The sequence below is a fragment of the Macaca fascicularis genome, chromosome 15, assembly GCF_037993035.2.
Source record: "Macaca fascicularis isolate 582-1 chromosome 15, T2T-MFA8v1.1".
In the NCBI taxonomy this organism is placed as follows: domain Eukaryota; kingdom Metazoa; phylum Chordata; class Mammalia; order Primates; family Cercopithecidae; genus Macaca; species Macaca fascicularis.
In genome coordinates this window covers 99,656,740-99,675,685 of record NC_088389.1, presented here as the reverse complement: position 1 = coordinate 99,675,685, position 18,946 = coordinate 99,656,740, and the positions used below count along the sequence as shown (strand labels likewise).

At 39.3% G+C, this 18,946-nt stretch overlaps 1 protein-coding gene and 1 non-coding gene across 5 annotated transcripts in view; one reads left to right on the top strand and one right to left on the bottom strand.

The window, feature by feature from the left end:
• Positions 1-18,946, bottom strand: part of PIP5K1B (phosphatidylinositol-4-phosphate 5-kinase type 1 beta) — a 306,533-nt gene that overhangs the window by 59,246 nt on the left and 228,341 nt on the right. For all 4 annotated transcript variants that reach the window (XM_065530660.1, XM_065530659.1, XM_065530661.2 and 1 more), the window contains 2 exons: positions 17,044-17,199; positions 8,041-8,185 (listed from right to left, as the gene is read on the bottom strand). In XM_065530660.1, the coding sequence (XP_065386732.1) occupies positions 8,041-8,185; positions 17,044-17,199 (301 nt within the window). The remainder of the gene's footprint in view (positions 1-8,040; positions 8,186-17,043; positions 17,200-18,946) is intronic.
• LOC123569322 (U6 spliceosomal RNA) lies at positions 16,091-16,197 on the top strand. The gene has a single exon (XR_006692949.1). It is a non-coding gene; the product is annotated as a U6 spliceosomal RNA (small nuclear RNA).

Genomic DNA, 18,946 nt, shown 5'->3' with positions numbered 1-18,946 from the left:
AGAGAATGGATTTAAAAAAGGTCATTTTTTTGGTCAGTTAAAATATTCAAAAATTGGCCAAGTTTTCCCACTTTTTTTTGGCAATAGGATTTATCCATAAACTAAATCCACTAAGAAATCTTAGTAACACATAAAAAGCACCTAGAAATATTATCACACATGAATTCCTTAAAAAATGTGAATGTTCTTTGAATTAATGCTGAATCCTAAATTATTCTTCATATAATATCAGATATCTGAAAAATTCACTTCAATTTCCTGCCCTGGCAGAAATATATGAGGGATCATTTGAAAAGCTAATCACTTCAGAAGTAATTCTATAATTTGTCAAAAAGGAAAAACGACATCTGGCAAAATCCAGGTGCAGACTAATGTGATGTAAATCCATGTTTTTTCTTCTACTTTTTTTTTCTGGGGGTGGGGAGGAAAAACTAACAGGCATATTATAAAGCTTCTGCAGCTTCCTTTTTTTTTTTTTTTTTTTTGAGGCAGGGTCTCGCTCTGTTGCCCAGGCTGGAGTGCAGTGGCATGATCATAGCTCACTGCAGCCTGGAATTCCTGGATTCAAGCAATCCTCCCATCTTAGCCTCCCAAGTAGCTGGGACTACAGGCACGTGCCACCATGCTCAGCTGTGGTTTTTAAAAAATTGTTGTTTTGGTAGAAATGAGGTCTTGCTAAGCTGCCCGGGTTGGTCTCAACTGGGCTCAAGTGATCTTCCTGCCTCGCTTCCCAAAGTGCTGGGATTAGAGGCGTGAGCCATCTCTCTCAGCCAGGTTCCAATTTTTTCAGCGTGTGCCTTAGCCACAACTGAAGAAAGACGTGACACCACTCAGGTTCACTGGTAATGCCGGCAAGCCTATAATGGTTTTAATTTTTTAAATGAAATACTCTTCTTCCAAGAGACTGAATAAGGAAGGTTTTTGCTTCTCCTCTAGATATGTGGCATCATTTGCTTGATGACTTCGTTTCTTGACACTTGGGAAAAGATGACTAAATCCTTCTCTTTACTAAGAATGAATGAGTGTGCCCACATTTTCCCCTCATTCTGTGTGTTTGCTCCAGACTAAGATGCAGATAAGGTGGGGTGGGGGGTGGTGGGTTCACAATGATGTATTGGTCATAATGTAGAAGTGTTTTGTAAGGGCATGGATGATGGCTATCTGCTCCCAAACTGTGTCAGCTGCCTTATCAGAGGGAGTCTCACCTGGGTTCCTCAAGCTTACAAGCCTCTTTGAGGAATTCTCAAGCTAAAAATCTATCCCACATGTCTGGAATTAGCTAAGGCGTTTCTATGAGTATTTACAACCAGCACGGTCCCCAGGAATGTGTTACTGATTGTCAGACAGACTTGTTGGTAAATACTGGAGTCTCTAATTGCACCGATCATTAACAAATCTATGGCTACTTTACATAGTACTATTACATTGGCATGATAATAAATTGGTTCCATAATTACTTCTATGAAAGTCTAAATTGATTCCTGTTCTTGTACTCACACTCTAACTTTGTCAAGCTTTGACCTTGTCCTCTCTCTCTCTCTTTTAGAAAAGCTCCTGTGTCTATCTAGCTTTTGCTCCATGTGCTGTGGTTGTTTTTATCCTATCTCAACTCTACTTTGCAATGCTGGAGCCCAGAGTTGGCAAATGGTATCCCATAGGCCCCTTGACCAGGTGCTGTCAGTCAAGGCACTGCAGGACTTGGATGAGACGGTGGCAAGAGGACAGAAGCTGCTGGCTTTCTGCTCTCATTTATCTTTCTTCCATTTCGGGGCAGTGTCTCTGGAGGTGGCTATGTTCTTGCCCTATCCCAGCTCTTCAGGTAGCATCCTCCGCCACCATCCCTTCTCTAAGGCGGCAGCAGGTATCATGGCAGAGCTGATGGTGGGAGCTGCCTCCTGCAGTTATTTACCTGAGTTTCTGCAATTTCCCCCTTCAGTCTTCCAGCCTCCCCACATTCTGTAACCAATGCCCTTTGAAATTCTAAGTGTGTTTTCCGTTTCCTGAAAGGACTCTAACAAAGTACTCCGTGATGGCTTTTTGCCAAAAACATCATGCCCCTTACAGTGAGACTTATGAAGAAGCTGCAAGGTGTTAGTGTCTCAAATCCCTTGGTTATTTTATTTCAACAAATGCTTTACGGGGCTTACTATGTGCCAGAAGGTATAAACGCTTTCTAATTGTTATTTCATTTAATCCTTATAACAACTCTTTGGGGGCAGTAGTATAGTAATTCACACTTTACAAAGGAGGCAACTGAGGCACATGATGAGCAAGTAACTTGCCCCATGTTAGATCACTAGAAGTGGCAGTTTGAGAGCTAATATCCTAAGTAATGATTTAGCAAGATGCATGAGCATCTTTACCCACCACCATCTGAGGTAGTGGGGGTAGGAAGGTCTGTGTGCAAGGCAGGAGTAATCAGATTAAGAAACACAAAAGAACAAAGAGTCTGGAGAGGTCATCTTCAGTGTTTAGCATCAACAAGTGCATCATCCTACAAGTGGTTGTGCAGCCCTAGACTGGTGTCTAGGTATGGCAGGTAGTTGTGAAGTTCACAGAAGATAACACAGTTGTGCTGTCTTTCCCTTGAGATTAGGGTTAGGGGATTGGAATCACTAGGAAGTTTTTGCAACTAACTGTTCTCCCTTCATTTTGTAAATATTAAAGGTTCCTGCTGACCTTGCTATATCAACAGAAGATATAGGATTTTCTAAACCCAGCAGGAACATATCTAATAAAAGTCTTCTCTCAAAATTACATAGTGATTTGGAGTCCACCTGGAGAGTTGGAAATAACAACTTGAGGAAATAGCTATTTTAGGTTTCTTATAAATTTAAATTAATGTTAAATTTTTAAAGTGTTTGAACATTCTGTCTTAACATCTTTGAAGATGAAAATCCTCCCTCAAAATCCCATGAAAAAAGAAAAGCCAAAAAGATGAAGAAGAGAACTTGTATGGATGTCACCAAATTTCCATGAAAAGCATCATCTAAAACTTATCATCTGAAACTGCGTATTCTATATCAGTGCTGTAGCTGGAAGTCATGCCTCCACTTTTTAGCCATGTGGCCTTGAGAAAGTTACCTAATGTTGCTAAGCATCAATTTCCTCATGTGTAAGATGGAGACCATAAATATAATAACTTTATAGAATTGCTGTGAGAATTAAATCACTTGACATGTACAAAGGGCTTAACATGGCCCTTAATAAGGTTCAATAATTAGTTGCTACTGTATCAGATTATTATTGGTGGTTTGAAGCAGGATTAATATTATGATAGAAAAGTTGCCCTCACAATGCTGTTTTTAATAAGCAAAATTCACCAATAACTGGTAGAACAAATACTATAGGTGGACATTAACATAAGCCCATTGGCTGGGCACAGTGGCTCACACCTGTAATCCCAGCACTTTGAGAGGCTGAAGGGGTGGATCACTTGAGGTCAGGAGTTCGAGACCAGCCTGGCCAACATGGTGAAACCTTGCCTCTACTAAAAATACAATAATTAGCCAGGCATGGTGGCGGGTGCCTGTAATTCCAGCTACTCAGGAGGCTGTGGCAGGGGAATCGCTTGTACCCTGGAGGCGGAGGTTGCAGTGAGCTGAGATGGCGCCACTGTACTCCAGCCTGGGCCACAGAGCGAGACTCTCTCAAAAAAACCCCAAAAACCAAAACCCAAAAACCAAAAACATAAACCCACCACTTTGCCTGCTAGAAATATTTTAGTTATTAAGCAGCAAAAAAAAAAAAAAAAAAAAAAAGTCTCAAACACAAGACCAGAACTCATGTTAGGAAAAAAACCAACCAACCAGCCAACCTAATATGTATTTGGAGGCCGTGATGCAGGAATGGTACAGTGGAAAAGACAAGAGGCTTAGACCCTAGAGACCTGTGTTCAACTGAAGTCCTACTAACACGCTCAGATATCATACAAGGTTTCCGCATTTCCATTTTCTGATATTTCAGACAAATCTAAAGAAAGATCTCTAACCTTTGGGATGGCTCTACTTGCATGTCTGTAAACCTTAGCGGTAAGCAATTTGTGGGGAAGGGCTTTTGGTTAGAGTGTTTCTGCTCCTGTTCTAGGTCTACAACACTGTAATGGCAGGAAGAAGAGGGCACAAGACTGTTCGATCTGCTGGGCTAGCCTCTGAGATCTAGAATGTTGGACTCATCATTTAGGGAGCCTTTACCAATTTGCCCTCTATGTACAAATGACCAGTGGCTTTTTCTCTGACATTTTTGCCCTTCTCACAATACTGCAAATGTCTGCAGGGTGAGCCCAAGTGTTAGAAATAGCCACTAGCCAAACCTGAGACTGGATAGAGTGGTGACACTGGTAAGACATCTTTGATGGGGAAAGCATAGATGCACTGGAATGAAGTGTGACTTTCAATTCCTTATGCATAACCAGAGCTTTGGCTTTGCTACCAGCTATGCAGGAAATCATGAAAATATTCGTATGTGTAACCTATTTCTACAATATTAAATGAAATTGTTCTTAACTTTGAGGTAAAACACGCCTCCGTATTTCTTAGTGCTCAATTTATACCTCTTTTAAAAGAACAGACTTCTTACTAGTAAAGAAAAACGCAAGTTTCAAAAATTCAGAACTTAAATCTCACTAGATGACCGGGAAGCAATGCCCATGACAGTTTCTCTTTATTCCTAGGATCTGCATGCTCTAACACAAGACTGCACAGTGCAACTTGAAAATGTGTACTCCCAATCAGTAGGTTAGATACATACTTTTAAGATGATACTATTTTTTTCTTTCCTTCCTAGCGAATTTTTGGAGTACATTAAAAAAAGAATGGGTTACTATTAAGAGTTTTTGAAGTTACAAAGAATAATCTTTTTAAAAAACGGAATAATTCTAAGAGACAGCAATTTCCCACTGCAGTATATAATTTAGGTGTGGAGGCATCCAGGCACTAATCAATACCTTGCCAATTTACGGATTCTAAAAAGACTGACAGAATGACAACTGCTAGTTGAAGTATCTGCAGCTTATTTTAGCATAGATATGTATAATATAACGTCAAAATTGGAAAACAGACCACTTTGCCTGAACAGAAAAATGATTCATAAAGAGAAAAATCTCACATGTAAATTATAACATCAATATTCAACATTTTTTTCTTTTCTTTTTTTTCTTTTCAATGCATTTTCTTTCCAGGCTCTCTGGATTAGGTTTTGAAACTCAGTTGGCCAGATGAGATTTAGAATAGTGTCTATTTATTGCCTAAAGAAATACCATGTAGGACTAGGTGGGCTCTAAAGGAAAAAATGATAGAAACAAAAATATGAATTTTTTTTTTTGTTTTTTGTTTTGGTTTGCTGGTGAAGTTTGCCAGTTGAATAATGAGGGTTGGGCACAGTGGGTCAGGGAAATAGGGATATCGACGCCCGGGAGTTCTCAAACTGTTGTCTTCAGGGTTTTTTTTTTTTTTTTTAGCACCTTTATGCCTCTTTTCCTTAAGATTTCCCTAAGTCCGTGATTAAGACCCGAGGCCCTTCTATTACCTTCTTGTGCACATCAAGGCTAAAAGCAGACATACCTACAGGAGCAGGTAGGTGACAGCACAGATGAATGAGGCAGAGGGTGGTGACCTAGGGGGTGCAAGATTTTCCCCTCCAGCTGATAAATGCCAGGAGGAAACAGAGCCAAAATTATATGGTGACCAAGATCCTGATTTTGCAAAAGAATCTGGGTATTTTAGCGAAGTTGTTTGGTTTTTAAAGGGTGGCTCATTGAAAAAACATTCTAGGCTCACTGAAATGCTTCTGTCTGGGCTGTATCTCATTGGCAGGCACCAACTTGACTGTGGTTCCTGCTATAGTGCTGCTGGTGGCCCAGTTTGGTGGCGTGTTCCAGGATGAATTTCCTGGTGCCAGCCTGGAGCCCATGCCCACTGCCTTTCCACAGACTTTGTAGGCACCCAATTATCTAGATTAAATTCCTTTCTGGTTAAGATGAAGTGGTTTCTTGTTCTTGCAGGTGAACCTTGATTGATAGTGATATATAAGATATCAAACTACAATTTGGAGATACAGTGCCAAAGAAGATTAAAACAATGCACTTGTTTTAAATAAATATTTAAAAGAAAGGAAAAATATCATAGATAACTCATTTTTTATTTTCCCCTTCCAAATCTATATGCTAGTCAGTATCAGCATAAATAAAAGTATCGAGAGTGACAGCACAGTTCTGGGAGCATGTGGAGGTGGAGCATGCAGAGGTAGCTTCCAGGATGGCCAGGAACGATTGGGAGTCAGGAGGAGGCCCTGCCAGGCCCCAGGAAAACCTTATGAATACCCAAGAGTCGAATACCTCTGGTCAAGAGACTGGATACTTACCTACCACCACCACCACCACCACCACTGCTACCAAAACACAAAACCAAACCAAACCCTTTTATTGTTGGCTGAAAATCTCAGTAAATGATTTAAAAGCACATCTGATTATATGCCCCAATAATTACCATGACAGCAAACTGTAAGAAATCACCATGGCTTCACATGAGAATTGTTTTTGACCTTGCTAAGAACTTCCTGCAACTTTCCAGCTATCTTTTGGGCTGCTATTTATATTCGAGAGCAAAAGAACTTTATATAGACCCACGTGTTCAGCTGCACCAGATAGACAGGAAAGGCTGTTGCTCGACTAATTTACATACCAGATTTAAACATTTGACATTAATATTAAGTATTACACATTAAGTCATTTTAAATTTCTCCAATCGAAGGAAACTGACCAAATCAATAACTTTGTATAGTTTAGATAAGTTAAATAATTTTTAATAGGGCCTTATTTGTTGACCCTTAGAGCAGAACAATGCAAACTCAGGCCCAGCTAAGATTTGTGGCTCACTTTGCTGGTTCCACTTTTCTCGACCTAGACTGGCTGCCTAACCTGCTGTGTACCTAATCTTGTATCTAGCTGAGAGAGGAGGAAACAGCAAAAAAAAGAATTACTATAGCAGGTCCGACTAGCAAACTTTAACTTGCCAAAAGACTAAGCTAGACTCTATGGATATCCATATATTAAAAATAAATCTACTTTATTGACTCCTCTTCCTGGAAATCAACCAAACTGCTATCCTGGAGATGGAAAGTAACTTAAAGCATAAGAAATTCTTCACCTGCATAAATCTGATCTTGATTCTTGAGAGCTAGGTTTCAACAATAACTAGTCTAATATTTAGCAAATAATTATTATTTTACTTATTTTTTAAAATCTTCTATTTTTATAACATTTTATAGAACTCATAAAATGGTGCTTATATAAAAATCCACACCAAGTTGCTAGAGAGCATACAATTTCCAAAAATCTTATAGGTTACATGAGATATTTTGATACAGGCATGCAATGAATAATAATCATATCAGGGCAAATGGGGTATCCTGACTTCTGCTTCTGATGTTGTGTCTCCTTCTCTGACTCTGACCCTTCTTCTTCTGTCTTCCCCTTACAAGAACCCTGTGATTATATTGCGCCTATCTGGATAATTCAGGATACTCCTCCCATTTTAGGATCTTTAATTTAATCCCATTTGCAAAGTCCCTTTTGTCATATAAGGTAACATATTCACAGGTTACGGAATTAGGATGTGGACAGCTTTGGGGGGGCGGGCATTATTCTGTTTACCATAGTCACTAAGATCACACATACCAAAAGAGAATATTACAATATCTTTGCAGCTACCTGTGTAATATTAACTAAGAGTACTCACTCTGAAGAAACCCATTCCTAAAAAATTTACTAAAATAAAAATGAAAGATTTGTCTTCTTCCATTGAGCCAAGTATATAATTTCTACATGACATAATGGTCAACTGTAAAGAAAGATCATGAGGGTTTTCCCTCCAATGTTCTTTTGCCACAGCAAAAATCAAGCATGTTCTCTCTCCGACTTACGAGGCAGATGACAGGCACATGCTGGTTGCTAGAGACGTGTTCTCATTCAGAGACACTGGTTCAGGCCTGATGTTGACGTGGTAACAGCCTGATGGGTTATCTGACTGCACTAAGTATTACCTGTTTGAATAGAGTGTAGGCCTGTCGTGTGGATAGTGCTCGTTGACGTATAAGGAAGAAGATGAAATTGTGGTCGCCAAGGAAGCAGCTTCAAACAGCGATGGAGTGCTAGGCACCAGGTCTGGCCTGTGTCGGGATCCCAGGGCTGGGAACGAAAGCAACACACACATTCATGAATCTCAAGAATAAATGCAGCTTTAGTATCTATAATAATCAAAATGAGTCAAAAGCATTCATTTTACCTATCAGGCTGCAAATTCAATTATGAATTAACTGCACTTTTTTTCTGAATTACAGCAGAAATGTAAAATAGCTTCTTGCAAACAGGTTAAACAGAAAGGAAATTGCATTAATTTACAAAATGGCTCATGGAAATGACATTATGAATGCTCTTTTAAAAACCTAATAAAGTGATTTACTATTTCAAAAAGATGGCATGCAAAAATTCATAGGAGTTTAAGCAGATAATTTGACAGAGATTAAAAGGATGACTGGCAAGTGTATAAACAGACAGCGAACTTTTCTGCCCTCCCTGTGATACGCACATATCTATGATTCTCAGGTTGGATCTAAGAACCCATGTTTTTCAAGAGCCGGGAAACAAATACTTCAACAGACTAACAGTCAGCTCTACCTTAACCCCATCAGAGCCCATAAATACATTTAAACATTATCCAGGACTCTTCTTGACATATTTTAACATCAAAGTTGCCTTTTTTAAAATGAGAAAACACTTACTTTTTCTTTAAAACTTAGGGGCCCATGAAATCATTTGTGTAAGAGCCCACCCTTGTGAGGAAGGAGGAATGTTCAAGGCTGAGCAGTAACCCCTGCCCATCTCTCTGGAGTCTATGTGGACTCTTTCCATCACGCCCCCAGACTGACCTAAAATAGATGCTAATAAATACAATTATAACTTTAAGGTGTTCCTGGTATTCCTTTATAAGCACAACAAATTGAAAATTAGATATTTTTAGTGTGTAAATATAAACCGACCGTAATAGGGATTCTCGTGTGAGTGTGAGGTTTTGGATGTTGGATGTGAAGGGTATAGATGGTGGAGTAGGGAGCAACATGGAGGGGAAGCCAGGCAAGCACAGGAAGGGCTGGACTCTGGTCTGGGAAATCAGATGACACACTGGGATGGTAGAGCTCCACCTCTCCACCTCCAATTCAAGTCAAAATAGAAAACTGCAGCGATAGATAAAACATATAAAACCACGAATAACCAAAGTGCTCAACGTTCAAAAATTAGAAAGGCTTCAACTTTAATGTGACACCTGGCTTGCAATCTTCAATATTCTTGATCCCAACTTTTCATTAAACGGAAAGCAAAACATGAAAACTCTCTATAACATTGAAAACTCAGTGTCAAAAATAACCTGATATCAGATTCCAATGAATTGCCACTCCTTATAAGGCAGATGGAGCTGGTCTTCAACCTAGGTTTTGGGCATACCAGCGTTACTTCACAAAGTAGACATGACCTGAGTGACAGAGCAAAATACATCTGTACAGTGACTCAGTCCCAGGTCACACATCATCAGGAAGGTGACCCCTCAACCCATAAGGAGCAGCTCTTTGAGGGAGAGAAGTGTTTCTTCCTGCTCCCGTATCCTTCCGTTTTTTTCTAAAGCCAGTGTGGTAGGCAGAACTCTAAGATGACCCCTAATGACCCACACTCCTGTAAATTCTCCCTTTGTTGTGGGGCCTGCAAACATGATGAGCTGTTATTCCTGTGGCTATGTGATATGACCTAGCAAAAGGGATTTTGCAGATGTAACTCAGGTTACCCAGAGTTGGCTAACACTGAGTTAGGCAAAGGGAAGATTATCCAGGGGAGCCTCACCTAATCGTATGAGCCCATTAAATCTGGGTCTAGAGGTCAGGGACAAGAAGTCAGAGAGAAAAAGTGTTGGGGCTTACTTGCAGGACATTCTGTGTTTGAAGATAGAGGGGCAGCATGGTAGGGAATGTGGATGGCCCCCAGGGCAAAACACGGCTCTTTGTTGTCCGACAGCAAAGAAGCAGGGATCTCTGCCCAACAGCTAAAATAAGCTGAATTCTGCCGACAACATGAATGAGCTTGGAAGAGGATTCATCCTCTGCACTTCCTGATAAGAACTCAGCCCAGCTCAAAACAGCCAGCTAGCATCATAATGACAGGATCAAATTCACATATAAAAATATTAACCTTAAATATAAATGGGCTAAATGCCCCAATTAAAAGACAGAGGCTGGCAAATTGGATAGAGTCAAGACCTATCAGTGTGCTGTATTCAGGAGAACCATCTCACGTGCAAAGACTCAAAATAAAGAAATGGAGGAATATTTACCAAGCAAATGGAAAGCAAAAAAAGGAGGAGTTGCAATCCTAAAATCTGATAAAACAGACTTTAAACCAACAAAGATCAAAAGAGACAAAGAAGGGCATTACATAATGGGAAAGGGATCAATGCAGCAAGAAGAGCTAACTATCCTAAATATATATGCACCCAATACAGGAGCACCCAGATTCATAAAGCAAGTTCTGAGAGACTTACAAAGAGACTTAGACTCCCACACAATAATAGCAGGAGACTTTAGCACACCACTGTCAATACTAGACAGATCAATGAGACAAAAAATTAACAAGGATATTCAGGACTTGAACTCAGCTCTGGACCAAGTGGACCTAATAGACATCTACAGAACTCTCCACCCCAAGTCAACAGAATATACATTCTTCTCAGCACCTCACTGCACTTATTCTAAAATTGATCACAGAATTGGAAGTAAAACACTCCTCAGCAAATACAAAAGACCAGAAATCATAACAGTCTCTCAGACCACAGTGCAATCAAATTAGAACTCAGGATTAAGAAACTCATTCAAAACTGCACAACTACATGGAAACTGAACAATCTGCTCCTGAATGACTACTGGGTAAATAACAAAATGAAGGAAGAAATAAAGATGTTCTTTGAAATCATGAGAATGAAGACATAACATACCAGAATCTCTGGGACACATGTAAAGCAGTGTGTAAAGGGAAATTTATAGCACTAAATGCCCACAAGAGAAAGCAGGAAAGATATAAAATTGACACCCTAATATCACAATTAAAAGAACTAGAGAAGCCAGAGCAAACAAATTCAAAAGCTAGCAGAAGACAAAAAATAACTAAGATCAGAGCAGAACCGAAGGAGATAGATACACGAAAAACCCTTCAAAAAAATCAATGCATCCAGGAGCTGGATTTTTGAAAAGGTCAACAAAACAGATAGACCTCTAGCCAGACTAATAAAGAAGAAAAGAGAGAAGAATCAAATAGATGCAATAAAAAATGATATAGGGGATATCACAACTGATCCCACAGAAATACAAACTACCATCAGAGAATACCATGAACACTTCTAAGTGAATAAACTAGAAAATCTAGAAGGAATGGATAAATTCCTGGACACGTACACCCTCCCAAGTCTAAACCAGGAAGAAGTCGAATCCCTGAATAAAACAACAAGTTCTGAAATTGAGGCAGAAATTAATAAGCTACCAACCAGCAAAAGTCCAGGACCAGACAGATTCACAGCTGAATTCTACCAAAGATACAAAGAGGAGCTGGTACCATTCCTTCTGAAACTATTCCAAACAACAGAAAAAGAGAGAATCCTCCCTAACTCATTTTATGAGGCCAACATCATCCTGATACCAAAATCTGGCAGAGACACAACAAAAAAAGAAAATTTCAGCCCAATATCTCTGATGAACATCAATGTGAAAATCCTCATTGAAATACTGGCAAACCGAATCCAGCAGCCCATCAAAAAGCTTATCCATTACGATCAAGTCAGTTTCATCCCTGGGATGCAAGTCTGGTTCAACATATGCAAATCAATAAATGTAATCCATCACATAAACAGAACCTAAGACAAAAACCACATGATTATCTCAATAGATGCAGAAAAGGCCTTCGACAAAATTCAACACCCCTTCATGCTAAAAACTCTCAATAAAGTAGGGACCAATGGAACGTTATCTCAAAATAATAAGAGCTATTTATGACAAACCAACAGCCAATATCATACTGAATAGGTAAACACTGGAAGCACTCCTTTTGAAAACCAGCACAAGACAAGGATGCCCTCTCTCACCACTCCTATTCAACACAGTATTGGAAGTTCTGGCCAGGACAATCAGGCAAGAGAAAGAAATAAAGTGTATTCAAACAGAAAGAGAGGAAGTCAAATTGTCTCTGTTTGCAGACGACATGATTGTATGTTTAGAAAACCCCATCATCTCAGACCCAAATCTCCTTAAGCTGATAAGCAACTTCAGCAAAGTCTCAGGATACAAAATCAATGTGCAAAAATCACAAGCATTCTTATACACCAATAACAGACAAACAGAAAGCCAAATCATGAGTGAACTGCCATTCACAATTGCTACAAACAGAATAAAATACCTAGGAATCCAACTTACAAGAGATGTGAAGGACCTCTTCAAGGAGAATGACAAACCACTGCCCAAGGAAATAAAAGAGGACACAAACAAATGGAAAAACATTCCATGCTCATGGATAGGAAGAATCAATATTGTGAAAATGGCCATAGTGCCCAAAGTAATTTATAGATTCAATGCTATGCCCATCAAGCTACCACTGACTTTCTTCACAAAAGTGGAAAAAACTACTTTAAACTTCATATGGAACCAAAAAAGAGCCTACATAGCCAAGAAAATCCTGGGCAAAAAGAACAAAGCTGGAGGCGTCACACTACCTGACTTCAAACTATACTACAAGGCTACAGTAACCAAAACAGCATGGTACTGGTACCAAAACAGATATATAGACCAATGGAACAGAACAGAGGCCTCAGAAACAACACCACATGTCTACAACCATCTGATCTTTGACAAACCTGACACAAGCAATGGAGAAAAGATTTCCTGTTTAATAAATGGTGTTGGGAAAACTGGTTAGCCATATGCAGAAAACTGAAACTGGACTCCTTCCTTACAACTTACACGAAAATTAACTCAAGATGGATTGATCAAAGACTTAAACGTAAGACCTAGGACCATAAAAATCCTAGAAGAAAACCTGGGCAATACCATTCAGGACATAGGCATGGGCAAAGACTTCATGACTAAAACACCAAAAGCAATGGCAGCAAAAGCCAAAATTGACAAATGGAATCTATTTAAACTAAAGAGCTTCTGCACAGCAAAAGAAACAATCATCAGAGTGAATAGGCAACCTACAGAATGGGAGAAAATGTTTGCAATCTATCCATCTGACAAAGAGCTAATATCCAGAATCTACAAAGAACTTAAAAAGATTTACAAGAAAAAAAAAAACCCATCAAAAAGTGGGCAAAGAATATGAACAGACACTTCTCAAAAGAAGACATTTACACAGCCAACAGACATATGAAAAAATACTCATCATCACTAGTCATTAGAGAAATGCAAATCAAACCCACAATGAGATACCATCTCACACCAGTTAGAATGGTGATCATTAAAAAGTCAGGAAACAACAGATGCTGGAGAGGATGTGGAGAAACAGGGATGCTTTTACACTGTTGGTGGGAGCGTAAACTAGTTCAACCATTGTGGAAGTGTGGCGACTCCTCAAGGATCTAGAACTAGAAATACCATTTGGCCCAGTAATCCTATTACTGGGTATATACTGAAAGGATTATAAATCATTCTACTATAAAGACACATGCACATGTATGTTTACTGCAACACTATTCACAATAGCAAAGACTTGGAATCAACCCAAATGTCCATCAATAATAGACTGAATAAATAAAATGTGGCACATATACACCATGGAATACTATGCAGCCATAAAAAAGGATGAGCTCACGTCCTTTGTAGGGACATGGATGAAGCTGGAAACGATCATTCTGAGCAAACTATCAGAAGAATAGAAAACCAAACACTGCATGTTCTCATTCATAAGTGGGAGCTGAACAATGAGAACACATGGACATAGGGAGGGGAACATCACATACCTGGGCCTGTCAGGGGGTGGGACAGCATTAGGAGTAATACCTAATGTAGGTGACGGGTTGGTGGGTGCAGCAAAGCACCATGGCACGTGTATACCTCTGTAACAAAACTGCACATTCTACACATGTACCCCAGAACTTAAAGTATGATAATAAAAAAAAATAAATAAAAAGCTTATTTCTGAGAGAAAAAAAAAAACAAAAAAACTCAGTCTTGCTGACACCTTCATTTCAGCTTTTGAGACCCTGAGCAGAGAACCTGTGTAAGTTGTACCCAGTCTTCTGACTTACAGAACCATCGGCTACTAACTGGGTATTATTTTAAGCTGCTAAGTTTGTGGTAATTTGTTACATGGCAATAGAAAATATAACCTGAACATACTGAGAATGGCAGAAAACAAACTTAAAAACTTGAGGGAAATTCAGTGATGACTTGGTGCAGGGGGAAGTTCCCCAAGTACAGAGCATTATTTAGAGACTAAACATTGTGCATGAAGAGGATAGCAAAGATAAACTCATTTTATAACATTATGTTACGTTTTCAAAGAATATGCTCAATAGGATTTTCTTTGACCTTCAGAGACCTTTGAAGGTGTTGTGTCTCTAAATTTGAAGCAATGAGTCAAATACTTCATTTGAAAAAAATACAATATACGCCCTACTTCCCATGTTTCCAGCCTTTCTAGATGCTGTGTAGTGTATTTATTATATATTTACCTTTTTTTTTTTTTTTTTCCAAATTAACAACTGGATCCATTGCTTTAACTTTAGAGGTCACATTGAGCATACTACTTGAAAGCTTAACTAATATAATTTTAAAATACGTTTATCCTATTTCCCAGACTACAGACACCTGCGGTTTTGCATGTGCTATCAGAAAATCAGGTAGTCTAGGGAGGGAGACGCCAGTGCCAGGGAGCTTAGGAGAAACGGGTGAATGTCTACCAGGAATTGGAGACATCAGTTCAGAGAGGATCAAGGGCACCTCTGTAACTCTCTTGCCGAAATCACTAACTCCGGGTAAAAGTTGGTTTATGGGAAGGTGAGAAAGAAAGAAACCAAACATAGCACGTATGGATAAGTGCTGCTGAAGAAGGAATAGAAATAACACCGCATCCTAAAGACACTGAGGAAAAGAAAACCCCTAGAGGACTTAACTCCTGTAGAAATAAAAGACATTTTCAGGAAATGCTGAGATTCTCCAAAGATAGAAAATCTAAAATGTCATTCTCCCATATTTGATTAGAAGGGAAAAAATAAATGATTAACTTGGCAGATAGAGAAAAGTATTTGATAAAATTCAGTACTCATTCCTGATTTAAAAAAAAAAAAAAAACTTTCAGCAAAGTAGGAATAAAAAAAGGAACTTCCTTGGCTTGATTATGGGTATCAAATACAGCAAACTTCTTTTTCAATAGTGAAACATTAGAAGCATTCCCTTTAAAATCAGGACAAGGCAAGGCTGTCTACAATCACTGTTTCTATTCATCATTGTACCAGAAGTCCTAGCCAGCAAGTAAGAAAGAAAAAAAGACAAAAAGGATGTGAAGTCCATACAATAGCAACAAATGGCCAGAAAACTCAATTCTTAAAAAACGTACTATTTTTAAAAATCCAGAAAAAAAAACTATATCAATATCTCTGCATTTATCCAAGAAATAAATCTAACAAAAGGTATATGTACAAGCCACACAAGAAAAATATTATAAAACTTTATTTAAATTCATTAAAGCAGCCGGGCGCGGTGGCTCAAGCCTGTAATCCCAGCACTTTGGGAGGCCGAGACGGGTGGATCACGAGGTCAGGAGATCGAGACCATCCTGGCTAACACGGTGAAACCCCGTCTCTACTAAAAAATACAAAAAACTAGCCGGGCGAGGTGGTGGGCGCCTGTAGTCCCAGCTACTCGGGAGGCTGAGGCAGGAGAATGGTGTAAACCCAGGAGGCGGAGCTTGCAGTGAGCTGAGATCCGGCCACTGCACTCCAGCCTGGGCAACAGAGCAAGACTCCGTCTCAAAAAAAAAAAAAAAAAAAAAAAAAAATTCATTAAAGCACTCACTTTGGCAGCACATATACTAAAATTGGAACGATACAGAGAAGATTAGTATGGCCCCTGTGCAAGGATGACATGCAAATTCATGAAACGTTCCATATTTTTCCTTTCTGCCTCTTTTCTTTCCTTCTCTTGGTACCTGCTCATGGTTATGAAGCTTTCAAAGTAAAGAACATGTAGTACCTCCCGAGTATTACCAGTGGGTACCCAAAAAAAAAAAATCATTAAAGAAACCTAAATGAAGAGACAACTTGTTGTTCCATTGCATGTATGTGTGTGCATGTGTACCTGTGCGTGTGTGTATGTGTACATGCACAGAATAAGGTCTAGAAGTAAAAGCAACAAAATGTTAGTATTTGTTACCATCATGTAATGAAAGTAGACATTTTTCTTTTTGAATTAGTATTGTCTAATTTTTATCATAAACCATAAATTGTATTTTTTATGTGGTAGTTAAAACTTGCATGAACCGCATCTTACTGTAGCTATCCTATTTATTTATTTATTTATTTATTTATTTATTTATTTATTTGAGACAGAGTCTCGCTCCGTCGCCCAGGCTGGAGTGCAGTGGTGCAATCTCAGTTCACTGCAGCCTTTGCCTCCCGGGTTCAAGTGATTCTCATGCCTCAGTTTCCTGAGTAGTTAGAATTACAGGCGCCCACTACCATGCCTGGCTAATTTTTTTGTATTTTTAGTAGAGACAGCGTTTCGCCACGTTGGCCAGGCTGGTTTCGCACTCCTGACCTCAAGTGATCGGCCTGACTCGGCCTCCCAAAGTGCTGGGATTACAGGCGTGAGCCACTACGCCTGGCCACTGTAGCTATCCTTTAAAAACTTAATAGATTTTATTTCTTAGAACAGGTATTTTTAAATTTTTCTTCTGCAAATTTACTTGTATAAATAAATCACAATAACTTTTGTCTTTTTAAAAAAGTTACACATCTTTACCTTCTTCATCAAGGCTGCTAAAACTTTGTCCTTCGGTCAGCAAATCTCGCTTCTCATCCTTCCATTCCTGGCTAATTGAGGATACGATCTCCTGTGAAGTCGCCTTTAAGGCGGCGATGGAATTGCACCGTTTCTTAGAAGGTGAGGCCTTCAAAGCTAGACAGAAAGGAAAAGGACAAATACAGATATTTATTGTAAAATCACATTAATATTTTATTTAAAAGTGAATATTTTATTATTTATTAACATTTTAGTTATTATTTGAGTAGAAGACAAGAGGCTTATTTTATACATATGGAAAGGGAGATGAAATTGTTTCATCTGATGAATATGACAAATTGGCTATTTGTCTAAATGACTTGACTTAAATCAGAATATCCTAGAGCAAATTAAGAGTTAAAATTTATCTCGGCTGGGAGCGGTGGCTCACGCCTGTAATCCCAGCACTTTGGGAGGCGGAGGCGGGCGGATCACGAGGTCGGGAGATAGAGACCATCGTGGCTAATACCGTGAAACCCCGTCTCTACTAACAATACAAAAAAGAATTAGCCGGGCGTGGTGGCGGGCGCCTGTACTCCCAGCTACTTGGGAGGCTGAGGCAGGAGAATGACGTGAACCCGGGAGGCGGAGCTTGCAGTAAGCCAAGATCGTGCCACTGCACTCCAGCCTGGGCGACAGAGCAAGACTCCGTCTCAAAAAAAAAAAAAAAAAAAAAAAAAAAAAAAATTTCGCTCCAGATTTTGAAATAAAGTCTTACTTGAGGTAAAATTCAAATGTTTTACTGCTGAAGAATAATTTTCCCCCCTCCAAACAATGTTTTTCTAGTGCTGGAAGGAGGATGGGTGAGTTGATAAGCACAGATGGTAAAGTATAGAGAATTCTCACGACCCTGGTTTTATTAACTTGGGACTGGGGATTTCTAAACATGCCAATGTTTAATCTTATACTCATGTTGCCCAATTTAGCCAAGTTACTTCTGGTTGTTTTTTTCTTTCTGTGACTTTCCACTGACATTTCCTACCCTTTAGGTCTTTTCTAGGTCATGGTTTTATGTCAGACGTATAATTCACTTCCAATCTTTGTCTAAACAGCAGTCTACAACTTCAGAAGTGTGTTGGGAACCTGAACTAATGAAAATGTACTTCACCATCAATCATGCTTGCTGAAGCCTGGGACTTCATGGAGGACACGTCCATGGAAGTTGCTTAAGTGGCAGCTGGGCCATCCTTATTTACATTCACTCTTTGCTGCAGTAATTCTTCTTGGCTTAATACTGCTAGAGAATTTCCTTGGAGGGAGGGGGAGAGGGAAGTTGAGGCCTGTTTATGCTTTTCCCTGAATATGTTTTTGGCAGTGTTTCTCTTCCTTTAGAGGTTTGCATAAAGGGGTAGTCTGATAGTAAATGTATTAGAGTAATTCTGTTGAGCCTTGGGAATCTCAAAGCTTAGATTACACAGCTCATCTGGGGCCTTCCCAGAGCCTGCTTGCAAGAACTTAATTGGAGAAGGACTTTGGGACACACAAATGAGGGAAGAATGGAGGGCAATCTCTCCACTTAAAGAGAAGGGAAGGTTTATCTGTCCCTCGAGCAGTCTTAGAATCATAATAATATCATCATCCTAATAAATAACATTTGTGGAGGGCTTTAGAGTCTGGAAGCCAACATTCACATTGCATATCTCAAATCATCCACATGTATGAGGAAGAGGAAGGCCTTTTTTTAGGTCCAGAAACTGAGAATGGAAAGATTGTGGCTTGCCCAAGGTCACAGAACTAGCAAGCATGAACCTCAGGTGTCTTTCTTTTCTTCTTAAGTTGCTTTCTAGGTGGTTCATTTTCTAGCTCTTTAGTATTCTGTTTTCTGGTTAAACTGAGGGGAAAAAAAGATAAACCTTGAATTTGT